The sequence below is a fragment of the Microcebus murinus genome, chromosome 4, assembly GCF_040939455.1.
Source record: "Microcebus murinus isolate Inina chromosome 4, M.murinus_Inina_mat1.0, whole genome shotgun sequence".
Taxonomy (NCBI): Eukaryota; Metazoa; Chordata; class Mammalia; order Primates; family Cheirogaleidae; genus Microcebus; species Microcebus murinus.
In genome coordinates this window covers 75,737,154-75,758,118 of record NC_134107.1, presented here as the reverse complement: position 1 = coordinate 75,758,118, position 20,965 = coordinate 75,737,154, and the positions used below count along the sequence as shown (strand labels likewise).

At 33.9% G+C, this 20,965-nt stretch overlaps 1 protein-coding gene across 3 annotated transcripts in view; it reads right to left on the bottom strand.

The window, feature by feature from the left end:
- DEUP1 (deuterosome assembly protein 1) overlaps positions 1 to 20,965 on the bottom strand; it is an 85,210-nt gene that overhangs the window by 45,293 nt on the left and 18,952 nt on the right. For all 3 annotated transcript variants that reach the window (XM_076002423.1, XM_076002422.1, XM_012739646.3), the window contains 6 exons: positions 19,926 to 20,097; positions 19,074 to 19,169; positions 16,197 to 16,331; positions 11,283 to 11,396; positions 10,171 to 10,413; positions 2,456 to 2,601 (listed from right to left, as the gene is read on the bottom strand). In XM_076002423.1, coding sequence (XP_075858538.1) covers positions 2,456 to 2,601; positions 10,171 to 10,413; positions 11,283 to 11,396; positions 16,197 to 16,331; positions 19,074 to 19,169; positions 19,926 to 20,097 — 906 coding nt within the window. The remainder of the gene's footprint in view (positions 1 to 2,455; positions 2,602 to 10,170; positions 10,414 to 11,282; positions 11,397 to 16,196; positions 16,332 to 19,073; positions 19,170 to 19,925; positions 20,098 to 20,965) is intronic.

Below are 20,965 nucleotides of genomic sequence, written 5' to 3'. Positions count from 1 at the left end.
CTGAAAATAAAAGATCTTTCAAAAGGTATGAATTGATAGTGATATCCCTGAGGTTCACATGTCTAGGCTAGACTGCTTTTTTCTGAATGTTATATATGTTAACTATAGACAACAAAGTACATCAGAATATAATATATTGCTATATGTTATCATGGAGGAAAAACTATCTTCAGCATTTCTGTGTGTAGTAATTGTCTTTTTCCCCTATGCATATATATGTATAAATAAATATAGATTTCCCGTACAGTTAGAATATACTATCCACATTATTTGTTTCAGTCTCCTTTTGTTTCCCACTTAGTAATATATTGTGAACATTCTCCACTTTGTCCAAAATTCTCCTAAAACATTCCAGGATTTGTCTTAATTTTTTCTTATTTCTTATGATTTGGAAGAAGTGAAAAATAAAATTCCCTATTTTTCAATTCTCCCTAAGCAATTTCTGGGAGTAGAATGCTGAAATGAATGCTAAAAGCCTCATGGTGATCTTGCAAAGTTCAGTGAGTGATTGGAACAAATGTCAATCTCCAATGTGGACAAATGCAAAGAAGAAAACAATAATCATGTTATATTAAAGGCTAATAAAATATATAAAGAATCAATTATTTGTCATGTAGAAAAAAGAGTGTTGGAATTATTTGTTTACTTATTTTTAGAGCTGAGGGCTCGCTATGTCGCCCAGGCTGGCCTCAAACTCCTGGGCCTAAGCTATCCTTCCACCTCCTGAGTAGCTGGGACTACAGACGCATGCCGCTGCGCCCCACTTTGATACTATCTTTAATAATTCTCAGGACATGTCAACCAAAGGTGCTTCTATAACTAAGAAAGGAAGAAAGAAAAAGCTAACAAAATCTTGCCATTATTGAGAAAATTTCTGAAAATGAATAAAAACATTACTATCCTATTTCTATAAAATTACTGTGCATCTACTGAATAGTCTGGGCTGCTTCACCTTAACACAACTGTAAAGAAGACACAGTCCAAACAAAAGAAACCAAAACAATAGTACAGATAGAACAGCACTCATATAAGAACAAACTAAAAGCATTTGAAACTTTTAGTGAGAAAGATGAAGGCTGAGAAGTCTACAAAAGTAGCTATGAAAAGTTAAATACACACCTTTTCATCAAATCTCAGAATACTAGAACTGAGGGATACCCTCCAAATAAGAAAGATGTATGTACTTTGGAGACCAAAATAAATACCAGTTAAATAGGATGGCAAACAGGCAGAATAAAAGAGTTTGTATTGGCCAAATATGTGAATAAGTGCAAGATTTTAGATCAAATAATGTATTGAAGGAAAGTTGACAATGTTTAGAATTCAGCATTGGCCTTGTAAGTGCATCATACTTTGTACCTACAATGCTCTTAACAAAACCAGCATAGACATGGGTTGAAAGGTGTGTTTTTCTATGAAACTTCTTATGTTTTCAGGTGTATACATTCTTGCCTTTGCATGAAGACATTTCTCACCAACTCAACACACTGAAACTGCACTTTACACATAATAAATAGCCAATAGGATGTATTAATGATCAGTGACGATGACTTATAGCTTGTACACAGAGCACTCAGTAATGCTGACTGGCCAATAGGCATTCTGCCATCTTTGGTGAGACACGCAATAGGTCATTTTTAGGGATCTTAATTTGCCATTTGTTGTTAAGCATTGACCTCAAAGACATGCTAGCAGGTCCCACAACTTTAAAGAAATAATTACTGCCTTTAAAACAATGTAATCATCTTTCAATAAAATATCCTTCACCATTTGGCTCTTCAATTTTAAAAATCCTATCATTGGTCTGGCATTAGCTTTCTGATTTTGAGAAAGATTCGAGTTCTAATGAGAGAAAGAGCATCAATGAACTATTAAAGCAAACTGTCTGTTCACAAGCATAAACATTTATTAATCCTCAGCAATCCCATTTCCTCTGTGGTTATGGAGTACACAATACCTAATTTTAAAAGAGGAAAAAAAATCTGTTTTAACAAGAACCTTAATGGAACTGAAAAGGTGGTGAGTGTAGAGGCCAAAATAAATATAATATGTACAAGTGAAAAAGTTAACATTAGTTTATAGGCAATCAAAACAAAAACATTTGAAAAATATGGAATACATCTTATTTCTTTACATATGTATAACTAAATATCAGCTCTACACTATTATTTTTATGATATCCTGAAGTATAAAACTTCTAAGAAAATTTCTGACTCATTGTGGCAGAAGTATCCATAAATCAGAACATGATAAAACTTTCTAAGTAAGTGAAGATGTTAACTTTAAAGATAAAATTACCATGAATTTTATTTTAAATATTTAATATATCCATAAATTAACACCATGTTGTACAAGATAGACTTTTTATTCTAGTTTCAAATATAAAACTCATAAAAACATTTAAACATCATGTTTTGAACAGGTTCTCTCAGACTATCAAATATAAATATTATACCTCTTTTTATTTTCTTGAGCATTTTGGCACTCTCCTACTTTTAATAATTCTCTGTGCAACTGCAATCGTTCCATTTCTATAATTCTCAAGAGATTATCTCGTGACTGTAACTCACTTTTCACCTCTGAGAGTCCTGCTTCCATGGCCTGAATAAAAACATAAAAGAGTTTCTATGCTCATGTTTGGATAATATATGATACATTTCAAAATATTTAACATCTACAAATGACCCTAATTTTAAACAAATAGATATTTAATCCTTTGCTTGCTGTCTTACAGAATTCCATTCCTTCATTCATTTACTCAACAAATATTTACTGAGCTCTTATTATGGGCTCTTGGGATACAAATACAGAGCCTGTCCTCTGTAAGTTTACGGTCTAATGGCAAAGAAAATCAAGTTATCAAACAAATATGATTACGTTGAATGTAAAATTTGAAAGAATTAAACATAAAAGTATGAATAAAGTGCAATGCATAAAATGTGAATTAATGCAAGTACATCACACACCATTTCAGAGTCAGTCCTCTATGTCTATTATTATCCTTAAGAATGACATTGCAACCTGAGTGTCAATTCTTCATATAAATGTATGGAAGCCACTCTGCATTTTGGTGGCAAATAGGCAGGGTATTGTGAATTTCTAGGCCCTAATTTCATTTCTGCTTCCATATATTTTTCCTTTTATTTTTCAATTTCAGCATATTATGGGGGTGCAAATGTTTAGGTTACATATATTGCCTTTGGCCTGCCCAAGTCAGAGCTACAAGCTGTGCCTATCCCCCCGACACAGCACAAACCACACCCATTAGCTGTGATATACCCATCCCCTCCTCCCCACTCCCCAACATCCCATGAATGTTACTACCATATGTGCACATAAGTGTTGATCAATTAGTACCAATTTGATGGTAAGTACACATGATGCTTGTTTTTCCATTCTTGTTATACTTTGCTTAGTAGAATGGGCTCCAGCTCCATCCAGGATAATATAAGAGGTGCTAGTTCACCATTATTTTTTTGTGGCTGAGTAGTGGAGATGATTTGAAGTAGCTTACAACAGGAATGGGAGAGTTAGCTGATTGCAGGAACACAGTAAGATTGCTGGGCAGTGCTGAGTACCCATTTGAGGTTCGTGACCATGGCCTGGTGAGCCATCTCCTGCAGTAGTTCTTGGCTGTTCTCTAGCAGAGAAGAATGGATGAATCCTGCAATATTATCAGGTCCCTTACACTCTATTATATATGGAAACTAATATATATTAGGAGCACCTGGCCCAGGTCATCAAATCCATTGCCATTTTTATAGATGAGGAAACTGAAGACCAGACTTCACTCAAAGTTGCATAATTCATAAGTGCCAGAATTTGGAACAGAAAAATCCAGATCTTTTGACTCCTAGTTCAATCAGAACATTCAAGATGCAAAACTAATTTGTGTCACTCAAAATAAGTTAAACAGACCTGTAGCATATTGGTCAAGATAGGGTGGAGAGTTCTGGGGGCAGGAGATCCCTATGCTAATAAAGGTTGTAGAAAACATTTCAGATATTTTAAAAAAATCATTTGTTCAAAATAATTCTTAATATATAAACATATTCAATAACATTTAGTGAAATATAATCCACATATCATAAATTCACCCATTTAAAGTGTACAATTCAGTAGTTTTTAGTTTAGCCACAAAGTTCTACAACCATCACCATTACTTCATTCCAGAATATTTTCATCATCTCCAAAAGAAACCCCATATCCACTGGCAGTTATTCCCTATTTTCCTCTTTCTCCAGCCCCTGGTAACCACTAGTCTATGTTCTGTCTTTATGGAAGGGCATATTCTGGATGTTTCACACAAATGGAATCATACTGTATGTGGCCTTTTGTGACTGCTTTCTTTCACTTAGCTTAATGCTTTCAAGGTTCATTCATGCTGTGGCATATGTCAGTAGTTCATTTCTGTTTGTGGCTGAATAATAGTCCATTATATGGATATAACAGATTTGTTTTATCTATTCATCAGCTGATGGACATTTGGGTTGTTTCTTTTGGCTATTATGAATAATGCTGCTATGAAATTAATGTATACACTTTTATGCAGACATATGTTTTCTTATTCATTAATTCTTACCCCCAAATTCATAAATCCTAGAAGAACAATTGTATAGAAAGTATGGGACATAATGAAACTCTTTAAAATGTGATAATAATAGAATATTTGTTTACTGCTATTAGAAAACAGTATTTATAAGAATGACAGTTGGAGACATCATTGAGGGGAAAAATGCTTATTTGTGACCTAGCTATATAGGAATGAGAATATATGCTAAAACTGAAACTTTCCATAATACAAATAAATAAAAATGATTTGATACAGGAAGGCATATGCAAAAGATTTTAATTATAATTGAGAGCATCATATAAATTGGCTGGAAAAGTAAAAGAAAAGTTTGAAAGCTTTGTCTATATCAATATATTTAAAGTTATTTTTTGACTTTGAATTCAAGGTTAATAATACTAAATTGACACAAGAATTAGTGAATTTATTTAACTGAGATATAGTTTTGAAATTAGTATGCTTTTGCATGAAAGTTAAATCAATTATTTGGCAATTTGGGTGCAAATATTCAGGAAAATGATTCTTTGGTACTTGATTCAGTTACTGGAACACTTTCAAGTTTGATTGGAACAACTTAAGTATGTAAATCTACTTTTTTGGTGGTAAAATTTTATGAAATCTAAATATGGATCAAGTATTTCAGATGAATACTTAACATCTAAATTGAGATATGTATGTAAGCATAAAATACACACCAGATTTTTGAAGACTTAATATGAAAAAAATGTAAAATATGTCAATAATTTTTTATACATTAATTGTATGTTAGTATATTTTGGATATATATGGACTTGAATAAAATATGTTACTATTATAGATTAATTTCATTCATTTCTCTTTACTTCTATAAATATGGCTACTAGAAAAATTTAAATTATATTTGTGGCTTGCATTATATTTCTATTGGACAGTGTTTCTCTAGTACCTTAATGACACATTAACAAGCAAACAAAAAAGGTTAAATTTTACAGCATAGACATTAGAAAAATGCAGAACAGTCTATTTTTGTCATTAACCTCCAATGGGAAATATTGCACATTTAAAAAATGTGAGTGTAGTGTAGCATAGTAAATAAAGATATGCAATGAAATTAACATGTACACTGACACATTTCAAGGTTGTAGAAAGACAAGTGAAAAGATGTGATTCATGTGAAAATTGAGATGCATCTGGCACTAAAGTGTGCAGTAAACTAAAGAGAATTTTATATACAATAAATAACAATATTTCAGATTGAAATGGTTGTCTTTTTCCATTCATGTGCAAGATGTGAAACACTCAGTCATGACAGTTCTGTAAAGAAAGAAGAGAAACTTCTTTCTAAATACATACACTGGTTACAGTATTATTTACCTCTAATTATTCCCCCTTAGTAAAATATAAATTTTATAAAATGTGTTTAAGGCCCATCTGTTTAGTTAGAAATTTGCCTAATGGCTTGAGAGGAGCAGTGATTTTTAAACTTTCAAATCAACTACCAAATATAAATAATTGCTATCTTCTTATTTAGTATTTATCCTAAACAGAAGAATGAAACACGAGTAAAATTCAGAAATAAAACAGGAAAAAGGTTAAGTAAAAGCATTATTTTCAGCATTTTTTCCAAAATGGATGAAAAATACTTAGGGTGTTCCTGGGAGTAGAAATCTTATCTTTTAGACATCTTAAATTTTTTGAAGGAAAGGAGAAGGCTAAAAATTTACCCACTGGGGTGAACTAATACCTCTTGTATTAACCTGGATGGAGCTGGAGACCATTTTTTGAATTAAGGTATCACAAGAATGGAAAAACAAACACATGTATTCACCATTAAATTGGAACTAATTGATCAACACTTACATGCACACATAGAAACAACATTCCTCAGAAATCAAGCAAGTGGGAAGGGGGAGGGGATGGGTAAATTCACATTTAACAGGTACAGTGCACACTATGTGGGGGGTGTGCACACTTATAACTGACCCAAACGGTACAAACCCAATTTATGTAACCAAAACATTTGCACCCCCATAATATTCTGAAATTAATTAAATAAATAAATGAATAAAAGACTACTTCTATCATAAAAAAACTCACCCATTGAGGACCATGAACACTACTCAGGTGATGGGCACATTAAAAGCCCCAACATAAGCATTATAAAAGGTATCCATATAACAAAAACATTTGTACCTTCTTAAATATTTTGAAATTAAAAAAAATTATTTGCCAGAAAATTTTCTTAATGAAATTACTTTTCAAAAATCTTTTTATTAAGACTATAACAGACTTTTTTTGTCTTATATTCTCTTTTTTTTAATTTTAGTGCATTATGGGGGTACAAGTGTTAAGGTTACGTATATTGCCCATGCCCCCCTCCCCCCTTGAGTCAGAGCCTCAAGCGTGACTATAACAGATTTTTTTTGTGTATAAAACATGCTCCAGAATAATTTGGTTTGTTTTATCATACATGCAATTTTTTTGTAAAATATAAAATGGAGATTCTTAGTTTAAATTTAATAATGTTCCTATATCTAAGGATAGCTAAATTATTTTTTAAATGAATAAAAATTTGTAAAAATATAATTTTGGTAAACTTCCTCAATCAGTATGAATATCGGTCACATTAAAATTTATCATTAACTATGGAAAACATCACAAAATAAAGTTAGAGAATTACTGGTGAAGAATATAATAAAAATAACATTTCAAAATTTAAAGAAGGGTTTCTCAGCCTTAGCACTATTGACACTTTGCGCTGGGTAATTCTTTGTTGTAGGGGTTGTCTTGCGCATTGTAGGACACTTAACAGCATCTCTAGCCTCCACCCACTAGATGCCCATAGCACTCCTTCCCATTGTTGTGACAACCAAAAATGTATCCAAGAATTGACAAATGTCAACAGGGGGCGAAATCACCCCAGTAGAGAGCCACTGATTTAAAGGAAAGTCATAATAATTAGGCAATTAGTGCTGTTGTTTTGCAACCTTTAGAATGAATATCAGTAAAAATATTTCACAATTACATTGACTTCTATGAAGAGCTAGTTTTAATTTTATTATATTACTTATTATTATTAATATAATTTATTATATTACTTATTGTTATTATATTATTAAGGACATCAATGAATTATTAAGTACATTAATATATGCATATATAAGGAAAAATTAAAGTAGATAACATGGACTTTCTTTAGCTCAGGCAACCCACAGAGCTTTCTCAGGAGTACATGTAAGCCCCTGGAAGTTTGTAGAAATCTTTGAGTTTGAGAGTGAGAAGGGTGGTAAGTCAAATCCTGTTGACTTGGGTCAGCAGGTTAAGTCAACTAAACAATATCAGTAAAGGATAGGGTGACCTTGGCCAGGAGCTGGTTTGAGTCCTCTCATTTCCTGCTACCCCCTGGGCTCCCAGGTTGCATGCATTCTCTCCTCTCGCCAATAGGAATGTGTCATTGTGATAAGTAAGTACAGAACAGGCTTAAGGCATTTATTTAGAGGGAGGGTAGATCCAAACTGGGAATGTTAATTTATTAATGTTCTTCGATGTACATACTTCCTACATTTGCAACATTTTTTCTTTAAAAAGATTCTCCATCCTATGTCCTGGAAAAGTATAAACGACAAAATTCTGAGGAGGAGAAAAGGGGTGTTTATCAAGGAAAAGCATTGCAGAGAAAGTCATATGCTGCCAAGAACAGCAGCAGGGAACAGAAGCTCTTTTCCCCCCTAGAATACAGGTGTAGGAGTAGCCATTTCTATTCTGTAAGTGAGCCAGACAAAAGCTGAACCTCACCCTATAAAAAAGGATGATTTGGGGCACTGTAAACAGGTTCAAATAGAATTATTTGGGGGAGGAATAAAAGGAATTGATGTTAGTGAAGACGCTGAACCTCACTGAAGGGTAGAACCAAACGTGTAACTGGACCTGCTAATGAAATACATTTCAGGCAAACTAAACAGAGCAGAGAAAAATAGGCCTGAGCAGAGAGTAGATTTCTAGGGAACAGAGCCAAAAAGACGAAAAGAAGGAAAAAAGCAGAGAACTATTCAGTCTTCACAGGATAACTTGAAAGCCCAGGGGAGAATATCTGGGAAGTACCCAGAAAAATCGTTTTCTTATTTATTGAATACGATCCTGGTGCAGATTCCAGCAGTACAAAGAAAGCTGCAAAATATAAGTTTAAGTTGTCTTTAAACAGAAGGCATGTCTTCTACTCAGGGAAGTAATGGGCAGCAGCCTCTGAGAGGGTAGGAACCTCATCAGTGCATTACCAGCAATCATGCAAACAGTTCCTACAGCACAGGGTAGGCTGACCGGCAAGCTAAACACTAGAAGCCTTTGGATACCCTCTAGAGCAGAAGAAAAAGGGTTAACCTCATTTGTAATATAATAAAGCTGAAGAAAACACCATCAATACCTTTTCTATTTATAGACAATTTCTGGCTTCCTCAGTGTTTAGTATTTGCAGTTTGGCTTGCTTTGTTTATTTACATCTGTATTCTAATTTGTATTAGAGTAAGACCTCCGTTGTCAAGCAAAATTGGAGTTTGAGATGTGGGAGATGTACATCTCTTAGAGATGCCACTGAATGGGAGAAGCTAGGAGCCTTGTTTTCTGCCCCCTTCCAAACGTGGGGAAAGAGGAACACAGGAGAAGAACAAATGCTGGCAGAGAAAGAAGTTAAAGGACTAATCTCATATATACTGTGGCAGGGTAGGGGAATGAGGAGTTGGCCCAGCACTAAGACATGACGCTGGGAGGTTAAGTGGCAGAAGGTCCTGGGGTGGAATATCTCAGGGAAGCAGAAGTCTGCCCACGTAGTGACCTCAAAATGTGTAATTTAGGATGAGGATGGAATAGAGAGGGGTGAAAAGATGGGCCAACTGTCATGGAGAAAATGACAGAAAGATGCGGAATGTTTGAAGGTGAGAGAGAATATCTAAAATGGGAGATAAAATCATAAAATGTCTCAAGTAATTGGATATGCATGAATAAGAAATATATATTTAGTAAAGAAATTAGTAATGACCAACTTTGATGAATCCTGTATAACCTTTCTAATAATTGCAAGAAGTGAAAAGACAAAAAACATTGTTGGGTTAAGAAAAAAATGCTTGAAAAAACCATCAGTCATATTTGCCAATGTGAAAGTTACTTAAAAACAAACTCTAGGCTATTGTTTGGTAAATGATTATAATAAGGTTACCAGTTATAACTCACCCCATAAGCTGAGGTTATTAGATCATTATATCCTTCATGATTTCTTGTATTTCGAACCCAGGATTCTTATGAGTGAAAGAGGCACAGAGTCAGAGAAGTTAGTGGGGAAGAGGGTGGTGTGTGGCTAAAGGACCATAATTTTTATACACAGAGGTCTGTAAGTGATTGCTGTTACACTGCACTGGTAATACATTATTATTGTGCCATTGCACAACCAAAATGCACTCTAGTGGGATGAAGTACCTGTGAGATTACTGAATTTACTCATCAAGTAAGGAAATATGAACTGAATTCATACATGTAATAGAAAACTAGTTTTCTAATCCCAATATCTGTTGAGTCACCATTTATACCAATCATGGACAATATTAGTTGGAAAATAAAAATTAAATCTTCACCTGGCATTGTCTTTGGTACAGTTTCAGTTCTTGTAAGAGCTTCTGATTTTCATCTTGTAACTTATTCCTGCTTAATGCTATTTCACTCACAGCTGATTTTAATTTTTCAATAATGAACTCATCCCTTTCACTGGTTTCACAACTGGGATCTGGTTCACATATCAAACGAGGAATTTCAGAGCTGCTATTTTCGATGCCCTGTTTTTGACCATTTAGTTGAGTTTGGCAACTTGTTGTCTGTTTCTGAAAAATATGAAACTGTGTAAATTAAATAAAGAGTATCGTATTTAAGCTTACATAAAGTTCAAGAATGATAGAAATGAATTAGTAAAAATATCTTTAAATATATTCTAGATAATGAAGTTTGGCCCTTTGTAATTCAGTCCTGTATTGATTCTAAAATCTCAATTTCAGATGGCATAAAGAGAAAATATATCTGTATAACCTCAGAGTGAAGATGTAAAGTAGGGAAGGGGGTGAGGAATAGGAAAGTCTTATTAAGCAAGAAAAAAATCTAGAAGCTATAAAAAGATGAGAATTATGAATTCAGTTGCACAATAGTTGAAAAATGTCATCATGACTAAAAACAAATAACATAAAACAAATAATTGGATTGTAGGGGGAAAGTTGCCAATGCATATAACAGACTTAACAATTCCTAATGTACAAAAACTTCTACACTCAATAAGAAAAAGACAAACACCACAAAAATGGGCAAAGTTTATGAATAGGCAATTGACAGAAGAGGAAATGAAAAAGGCTAAGAAATATATGAAAAGATGCTCAGTCTTACAAGTGGTCAGAGAAATGCAAAGCAAAGTAAACAATCTTAGACTCCCTAAGTCCCTTGCCCATAGGCATGCAAATATGTGTTATTTAATGATATAACAACAATGGAATTTTTAATGGCACCATTCTTTGAGACCTGTAGACTAAATTCACCATTGTAGGTTTTTCTTGCACTTGTTATGATACTAACTGTTGGACCTACTTTGGTTACTTTACCTTAGTTGGCATTTCCATCTGTAAATAGATTATATGCTTGGTGGCAAAGATACAAATATTCAACCTCTACTTTCTTCTAATTTAGAGGATAGTATTAGATAATTTACCTGAAATTGATTATACTTTTCAGATAATAATTTTTGTTGAGCATCTAAAGAAACCAGATGAGTCTGATATAGTACCTCTTGCTTGTCCCATTCTCTTGACTTTGCTCTAAACTCCTTTTAAAAAGTGGGGGAACAAACATAAAGAATATTATTCATTTTAAAGCACAATGAAAAGTGCTCATTTTATTTGCACATCTTCATTCTGAGAAAAGAAAAGTAAGTCCTTTCTTTACCTATTAGGAAAACAAAAACAAGTATCAAATCACTCTTGTTGGATTAACTATCTTCTCATTTTCACTAGGAAATATGGAATTTATAACTTAATCATTTAAAAATGTGAAAAGTCTCTCTGATAACAAATGCTGATTACTAATCAAGAGTTCCCAACAATGTTTTTGCATCAACCAGTACTTCCTTTCTATATCCTGACCCCTTCTTTCATCTTCTACATTCAGTTGCTAAACTTACTCTTGTGTTTTCTAAAGGGTGGTGCTTGAACTTATTTAGTGATTGCTATGGACTGAATGTTTGTGTCACCCCTCAAACATGTATGTGGAAACCTAATCCCCAATGTGATGATATTAGAAGGTAGGGACTTCTGAGAGGTAATTAGGTCATGAGGGTGGAGCCCTCATGAATGGGATTAGTGCCCTTATAAGAGATATGAGAGACCTTGCTTTCTCTTTCTTTCTCCCTGCCATGTGAGGATACAACATGCAGACAGCCGCCTGTGTACCAGCAGGAGGGCCCTCACCCGAATCTGAATCTGACCATGCTGGCACTGTGAACTTGGACTTTCAGCCTCCAGAACTGTGAGAAATAAATGTCTGTTGTATAAGTCAACCAGTCTATAAGTATTCTGTTTTAGCAACCTGAATTAAGACAGTGACTTTGTCCCCTTTGTGGCCTGACCTCATTTAGTCAGGGAAGAAATGATGGGAGTAGCTTGATAAAACATGCTCAGTTCAAGGTTTTGCTCAAGTAATGCAATTATAGGGCCTGATTATCTGTTCATAACTTAATAATATGAACCAAAGAAAACTTCACTGTTTACCAATTTTGCCTAGGGCTGGCCATTATATCTTTTCTGTCCAGGCTTTAAGAAACTTAAGGATAAGAGTTGTTTATTTTATTACTTTTGTAATGTTCCCAGTGCCTGACAAAGTACCAAGTACCACTCATATTCCATAAATGTACAAACAAAACATGATACATTATTATTTCCTAGAATTTAAACATTTCTCACTGAATTTTGTAAAGAAAACAACATGGCTGGAAATAAACTCTAGAGCTACTATATGACGATATATTATTGCATATAGAAACATGGCATGAATGTATTGATGTTTTCAATCATCAATTCAATAATATTTACTGAGCACCTGATATCTACCAGGTCCTGTGGAGTGGAAATTTGGAACTATTTCATGATTTTAAAAAGTTTACTTTAAAAAAAAGGGAATATATAGTAAAATAGGGAAATGCATATACAAATAATTTTATAGTATGTTAAGTATAATAATATTGACACATAAAAGCCATGCAAAGGATATTGTGATTATCTTAACTATTTCCCATAATATGTCAAATTGGAACACAATTCATATGGCCAGAGTGATTTGTATTGTTTGGAAGATGGCTGAAATGGCTGGATTGGTTATGCTGAAAAAAATGCTAATTTAGAGAATGAAAGATACATTTTGCTTACAGTGAGAACATGGCATTTCATATATTCTATAAGAAATGATTTTAAAGAGCATTTGAGGAAATTTTAATTTTATAAATTCATAAGTCCTAAGACAATTAGTGAAGGAAGGCCATAAATAAGGAAGTTTTTATAGCAATTAAAGGTGAGCTGAAATTGAGTGATGGTATTAAGGTTGGAGAAATATGAAAAGACTTTCCTTATATAATAGTGCCTAGTGATAAATAGACTATATTTACTAGGATAAATGGAGATGTCCATTTAAAATTATTGATTTTGATTCTGACATTCAACAATACAAAAATCGGGTATATGAAAACATGGTCTTCAGTAATAGTGACACATTTACAAAACTAAGCTCTAGTAGAAAATAGGTAACATTTCAAAATAAGTGCAAACTAAGCAAAAAAAAATTCTTTTTACTTTTAATTTAGAAAGGAGTCTTTGGAGTTAAAAGTCAAATTTTGGGCAAAGTTGACTTAAGTAGTTCACATCTTTTAGATAATACAAATATTTTAGCATCACCTACTCAATAACTTCAAATAATCTTGAAAATAAATATTTCCCAGCATGCTTTAGAGGCAGAAACATTAATCTCAATTGCTTACCAATGCTACAACAGGCAGAAATGAGGCCCAAAACAGCTAGAAATGTGTGCAATGTATCAGCAGGTGCTGTAACAATCCTGATTTCCTTGGTCTTACAGATGTATCGGTTTCAAGACTAGCAAGTCAGTACAATATATGCAGTAGTATGGAACCACGCAGAGACCAAGAGAGCTTCATTAGGGTTTTTTTAGGGACTGGAGATTTCAGCTTAGGTTTCAGAGAGTCTGTAGGTTTGCCTAGATTTCCATAGTAAGGTCTCCAAGGCTGGAAAAGCTTTTCTGTGTCTTAAAGCTTGAGAGTGGTTAGGGTCATTAAAATTAGAGTTTCTAGTGATAGCTACTTATTAGATTTTTTAAAAGCCATCCACTAAATATTGGGAGATGGTCCTTAATGATTATTATACGTCAAGGACCTCCACCTATAAGATGGTTTAACTTTTTATTATGAAGATTTCCATACTGAAATAAAAGTAGAGAATAAAACTAACCTTGTTCAACTTCACCCCGTTCAACTACCATCAACTTAGTCCATATTTACTTCTCCTATTTCTCTACCCTTTTTTGTTGGGGTATTTTAAGGCAACTTCCAGAGCTCATGTATTTTCATCCCTAAACCCTCAATGTTTCAATGTGCAGCTAATACATACATACATACATACATACATATATATATATATATATATTTTCCCCCCAAACCACAGTGTCACCTAAAAGGTATTTTTAACCCTATTTGCTGATTAAAAAATGGAATCTCTGTGAGGCAAACAACTTGTCTAAAGGTCACAGGGCAAGTAAGTGAATTGTCAAGGCCTGTTTGAGTTATAAGCTACCATGTTCTCCCACTACCACATGCTGCTCTCCACTCCATTACTATACCAGTGTATAAATGTTTGCTCCAAATGAAAAACATGTTTACATGCAGACTAAAACTAGACAAGTCTGTCTCTTACACATTAATTTTTTAGATGGTTAAAAGTAAAAATAGGTACTTAAAATATTTTCATAATTATATAAGTTAAACTATATCTACATAGTTTGCTTAAAAATTTTTGTGTAAGTACAAACATATCAAAACATATTTGCTACTTATTTCCACTATAATTTCATGAAATGTATTTCATGTAAATATTTAGTTCCCTAAATGTAAAATGTGCACATACAAAGTACTTAATATTAATGTAAGGCTTTTTTTGTTTGTTTGTTTGAACAATTTATATGAATGTGGTTCTCCATGAAAAGCCAGTCAAATGGATAATCATGACTCGACCTCTGCATTTTCAGTGAAAGCATATATGTATATTACAGTGCACAGCTTTGGGCATCTTCTGTGAGACCAGTATATTTCTGAAGCCAGTCTGGTTATACCATTGCAAGAGCCAGAGAGTACTATATAGTGTCTTTTCCTAGAGGGCCAACTTAACAATAGTTAAGTTTGTATTTAAAAAAACTGTATGTTATTCAGTAGCATGTAAAATTTGTAGGACTTTTAAAGACACAACCTGACTTCCTACAAAGTTCTTATAACAAGCTCATTTAAGGACTGTGACCTCAGGCTTTATTTTTTCCCTGCTGTTAAAGATATTTTAAAGCCGAAAGACTGCTAATTGAAGAGTAAGATGATGACATATAAAAAAGGGCAACAGCAACTAGACAGAAGGAGATGAGAGGCGCTGGACAAGGTGAAGGGGCAGACCTGGGCTGCAGAAGTGAGAGAAAGGAACCAAAGAGGTGTCTATCCTGGATGACTGGAAGGTGTAGGACCATTACCTATCAATAAGTAGAAGAAAGTGAAATCATTGGCTGGGGTGAGGGACTCTGGGGTTTAGAGTTTGAGAAGAATGAATAGAAATTAAGTGGGATAACATAAAAGTCAACTTTGGGTCAGCTAAAAAATAATAACTGAGCAGTACTGGGAACCCAGCTGGGGTTAGATAATAGGAATTTACAGCAGAATCTTTCTGCTGTTATCTGACTTATAGGTTGAATGCTCAAAAGCATAGGGAAGAAAAATAGCTGGCTTGTTTTTTCCAAGATTGGAAAGTTAAGAGGATAAGGCTAAGTGCATTCATGACACAGTGAACCTTTTTAGAGACTGAGATTTTAGAAGCTCTGGGTGATAAAGGACAACTTAATTAGAATGTCACTATGCCTTTAAAGAAAAAACCCTGAAACTTTAAGCCCTGTTCTGAAAAGTGCTATGAGGCTTTATTGGGATTTAAGTACCTAATAGCTAAATGGCCATTAAAAGATTTATTAGATACTCGCTTTAACTGACCCCAGGGGTGTCCTTCAATTTCACTCAACAGCTGCAGTTTTCTTTTAACTTTTTTGAGTTTCTTCTTCTTTTATTTTTTTGGCTCCCCCAGAATACTGATATATTGAAAAGATGTATAAATCAAAGTATTAAAGTGATACTTTAATTTACTAAGTGCCTGAAGGGAAGGTGCACCAAGAAAATATATTCGATGAGAAGCTGATTTGTAATAGTGTTTATTATCACAGCTGTACATGCCATTATATGTACACTAAAGACAAACAGCCCACAACAATGATGGAAATCAATCTTTAATACACATGAAGAAACTAAGAAAATATATCTCACCTCCAATTTCTGGTTCAAATTGCTCAGTTCAAAGGGTATTTCTTCTTTGAGGTACGGTAAATCTTTTCGTCGAACTTTGTTTTGTTTCATCTGGTGTAACCTCAGTTTTTCAAAGCTATTTGTTAGTTTGGAAAACTGTAAATAATAGAAAATGCTAACTTTTTACTATTACCAGTTATTTCTAACTTGATTTCACCGTACTTCTTTTCTTGTGTGCCTCTTTGAAAATTTAAATCATGATTAGAAAGTGCAGCAAAGCTTAAATGTTCCAATTAGTGAAGACAGAACCAGTTATTAAAGCTAAATTATTGAAGCTGAACACAATTCAGCTTTCATGTAAACTCAAGACTTCATTAAATGCACAGTTAAACAATGATTCACTTGACAAATGGTTTGTTCAGTTTTGTTTTAACCATCTGTAGTGAAACTCATAATTAAAAAAAAAAAAATCCAAGTTTTTTTTCTTACTTTTATTTAGTGCCATCTTGTGTTGACAATTTTAATTTCAGTAACTTGATCTATGAAATAACCAGTTTATACTTATTTAAGAAAATACAATATATACTTAATTTCAAAGAAACAAACAACACAAACCACTTATTCATGTGGATATAAGTTTAAATAAATTTAAATATCAAAATTGATTTAATTTTTTCCTTATTGATAATTCTTTTTGCAACTTTGTATTTTTTTTTCCATTTCATGTTCTACTTTCAGAAAATTGATTAAAAACAGCTTAGTACACTGTATCAACATCTGTGAGGAAGTTTTTATAGTCATGTATCAATTTTTTTTTTGAGGCAGAGTCTCACTGTTGCCGGGCTAGAGTGCCGTGACATCAGCCTAGCTCACAGCAACCTCAAACTCCTGGGCTCAAGTGATCCTCCTGCCTCAGCCTCCCCAGGAGCTGGGACTACAGGCATGCACCACCATGCCGGTTAATTTTTTCTATTTTTAGTTGTTTCCTAATTTCTTTATATTTATAGTAGAGACGGGGTCTTGCTCTTGCTCAGGCTGGTCTCGAACTCCTGAGCTCAAACAATCCACCCACCTCAGCCTCCCAGAGTGCTAGGATTACAAGCGTGAGCCACCATGCCTGGCCTATTTTTAAACATTTTTTGTTTATACTTTTTTGCTTTGAAATAATTGTAAATTCACAGGAAAGTTGTGAAGTTACTACAGAGAGGTCCCAGGTCCTCTTCACCCAGTTTCCCCAGTATTTACATCTTATTGAGTACCTCAAACCCAGGAAATTAAAATTGGATCAATACATGCATATAGTTCTATGCCATTCTGTCACATGTGTAGATTTGTGTGACCACAGACACAATCAAGATACAGAACTATTCCATCACCACAAAGATCTCCCTTGTGCTATCCCTTTAAAGTCATACTCAGTCCCTTCATTCTCTTACCCCTAACCTCTGGAAACTACTAGTTTGCTTTCAATCTCTATAATTTTGTCATTTTGAGAATATTATAAAATGGAATCACACAGTATATGACCTTTTGAGATTGATTTTTTCACTCAGCTCTATGTCCTTAAGATCCATGTGTGAATCAATAGTTGACTGGTTTTTAGTGCTGGGTGGTATTCTACAGTATGAACGTACCATAGTTTGTTTAACCATTCACACATTGAAATATTTTGATTGTTTCTAGTTTTGGGGGATTACAAAAGAAGCTATGAACAACTGTGTCTACTTTTTCTGATATTAAAGTAGCCACTTCTGCTTTTTTTCCTCATATATTTTTTTTATTGAGATATAATTCACCTACTCTAAAATTCACCTGAATAATACTCCATAGCATGACTATACTGCATTTTGTTTATCCATTCATCAACTGATGGATATTTGGGTTGCTTCCACTTTGGGATAATGTGAGTAATGCTGCTGTTAACACTTGTATAAAAGTTTTATAGATATAGTTTTTCATTTGTCTTAAGTATATATCTAGAAGGGGAACTGCTAGATCATATGGTAACTCTAAGTTTAACTTTCTGAGGAACAGCCAAACTGTTTTCCAAAATGGCTACACCATTTTCCGTTCCCACTCACAATGCATAAGACTCCAATTTCTCTATATCCTCACCAATACTTGTTATTTTTTATTATTTTAAAGCACTGTCATTTAAGAAATAGCCCTACCAGTAACAAAGTATTTAATATTGAAGACCAGTTTTATTCTTTCAGTTATTTATTTTATAACATCAAAGTTTTTATTTTATCTTATTTTTATTTTTGAGACAGAGTCTTGCTTTGCTGCCCCTGCTAGAGTGCAGTGGCATCACCATAGCTCACAGCAACCTCAAACTCCTGGGATCAAGTGATCCTCCTTCTTCAGAATTCCAAGTAGCTGGCTAATTTTTTACTTTTTTGTAGAGACGGGGTCTTGCTTTTTTTGCTCAGGCTAGTCTTGAACTCCTGACCTCAAGTGATCCTGCTGCCACTGCCTTGGCCTCCCAGAGTGCTAGGATTACAGGTGTGAGCCACTGCACCCCACCTAAACTTCTACATTTTACATTTCCATAGAATAAAGGATATCTCTATTAGGTAGTAATAACCACAAAAGATAATTTTGTTTTTTGTTGTTGCTCACATAGCTAATGGTTATCATCTAATTAATCAAAAGTCTCTTGAGAAGTAGAAAGCTATGCATCTAGTACTGTGATGAGCAGTTAGAGAGGTACAGAAGGTATACAGAGCTGACAATCTAGTAGAAGAGACAAAAATCAACACATAGGAAACAACATAAAATTAAAATTTAAGAACTTTTGCTTACATTAAAAACAATTGGTTTTAATAAAACTAACACAATTTTATAGGTCAAAACATATCAAAATGTGAGCTATTAAACTGTAATAAGTTTTCTTACTTGAGCTTTTAGGGTTTGTAGCTGTCCTTCGTAATTCTGAGTCATTGCTATATTGCATTTTTCCAGACTGTCCAACTTCTGTCGAAGTAACCCCACCTGCATGAAGAATAAAATTTAATTTTGCTTTTCCTAAATGTTGTCTGACGAAATCAGAAAATGTACAAAAGAGAAGCAAAATTCAAACAAAACTGCTGTACCAAACCAAGAATAAATATTTGTACTGCAGTTCCTAAAATAGCTATTAAAAATTAAATTCATAAAAACCAAACATTGCTAGCACTATTCAACAAAGTCCACATTAAGACAGTATGGATATTTAACAAAAGATCCTTATCACCATCACATTGTAAATGAAGGTTTAGAATTTACTTTGCATTATCTTTTGGGGAGGCTAAACCATCTCAGGCAAAACCTCTACTTTTTCTCTTTTTTTGCTCCAGTGCCTTCAAGAAGATCTCTGCTTTAATGGTATTATGGAATAATTGTCACATTTTTACAAGAACTAACATATTAAAAAGAAAAATGTCTAAGAGCAATTTTTAAGGATTTGGCATACATAATTTGCTTAAAAAGCAGACAAGGCACCTGTTTACACATCTGTGTCATTACAGGTATAGAACTGAGAGACACAATATGTCTGTTCTCATCAACGAATATCTATGGATTTAGGCTTATCCACAGATTGTCATTTATTTGATAGAATACCTTTAGCATACTATCAGCTGACTGAATTTCAAGCAATTAATGCTGTTGCTGATGCCTGTTAAAAAGTATATAATAAAAACTGACCAAAGAAATACTATTTATAAGAGTCTGGTGAATTGACAATTTATTAACACATGTATTCTGTACCTCTTGACCTTTCTGATCCAAACACGTTTGTGCATTTGCCAACTCTTGATCCCGAAGATCTAATCGTGTCTCCAAAGCCCGCATCTTTCTTTCCCAATCCAATTTTTTGTTGCTTACCATGATGTCAATTTGTTCCATTAATTCCTGAAGCTCAGCCTCACAAGGAGAAGTTCTGGCAATTGTAGGAAAATAAAATACATTTCAAATGAGTGAAATGTGAGGGCAAGAAAAATTATTATACTGCCCTGCATAGCTTGATCATTATTTCTCAAGTTGTTCAATTATTTAAATAGGAAGAAGTTCAAAACCTAGAGGTTAATTTTTTAAAATTAAAGAAGCTAATTTCAGAGCTAACAGTGTATATGTATATTTAATTTTTTAAAATAACATTTTTTTAGAGTGGGCTAATTCTAGGGAATATGCTAATTATGAAAAACAGTAGGACTTAGCTTAAGGATCAATGCTCTTTCATGTAGATACACACATACCTATGTCTATCGTAACTTCAGAAGGTTTGACAGAGGCAAACTGGGACATCAGTCATACTGTTCAGGAACAGAAGAGTAAGCCTGGGCTAGGTAGGACCAGATTCAAGAGTACCAATTGGGCTACAGTGCTGCCCCTCAAGGAGAGGAATTTGGCAGGATCTGGCTGGTATCCCTTTGGAAGGAATTTGATCAGGCAAGTTTGGGCAGAGCAGTGTAAGTCTTTAGACAGTGGGGATACTCTTAGTCACATAGGTGGCAGTATCTTAGGGCTAGGAGGGTCTACTGAGTTTGAAACAGGGCACTTGGTTACAGCTAGGATTACAGAGACTGAAAGCTGTTAAGAAGACAGATTGCTAGGTACTCCCAGTACAGGGTTATCTTTCAAAGAAACTGAATTATTCCACAGCAAGCTGTCTTAAGTTCGGTCATTCAGACTGAGGAAGCAGGTAAACATTAAAGCCTCAGACTTCAGCCTAAATAACATACAAATGCCAAGATTAGAAAAGCAGATTGTTTCAGCATCCATTTCAATAGTGGTGAAGAGGCTTCTGA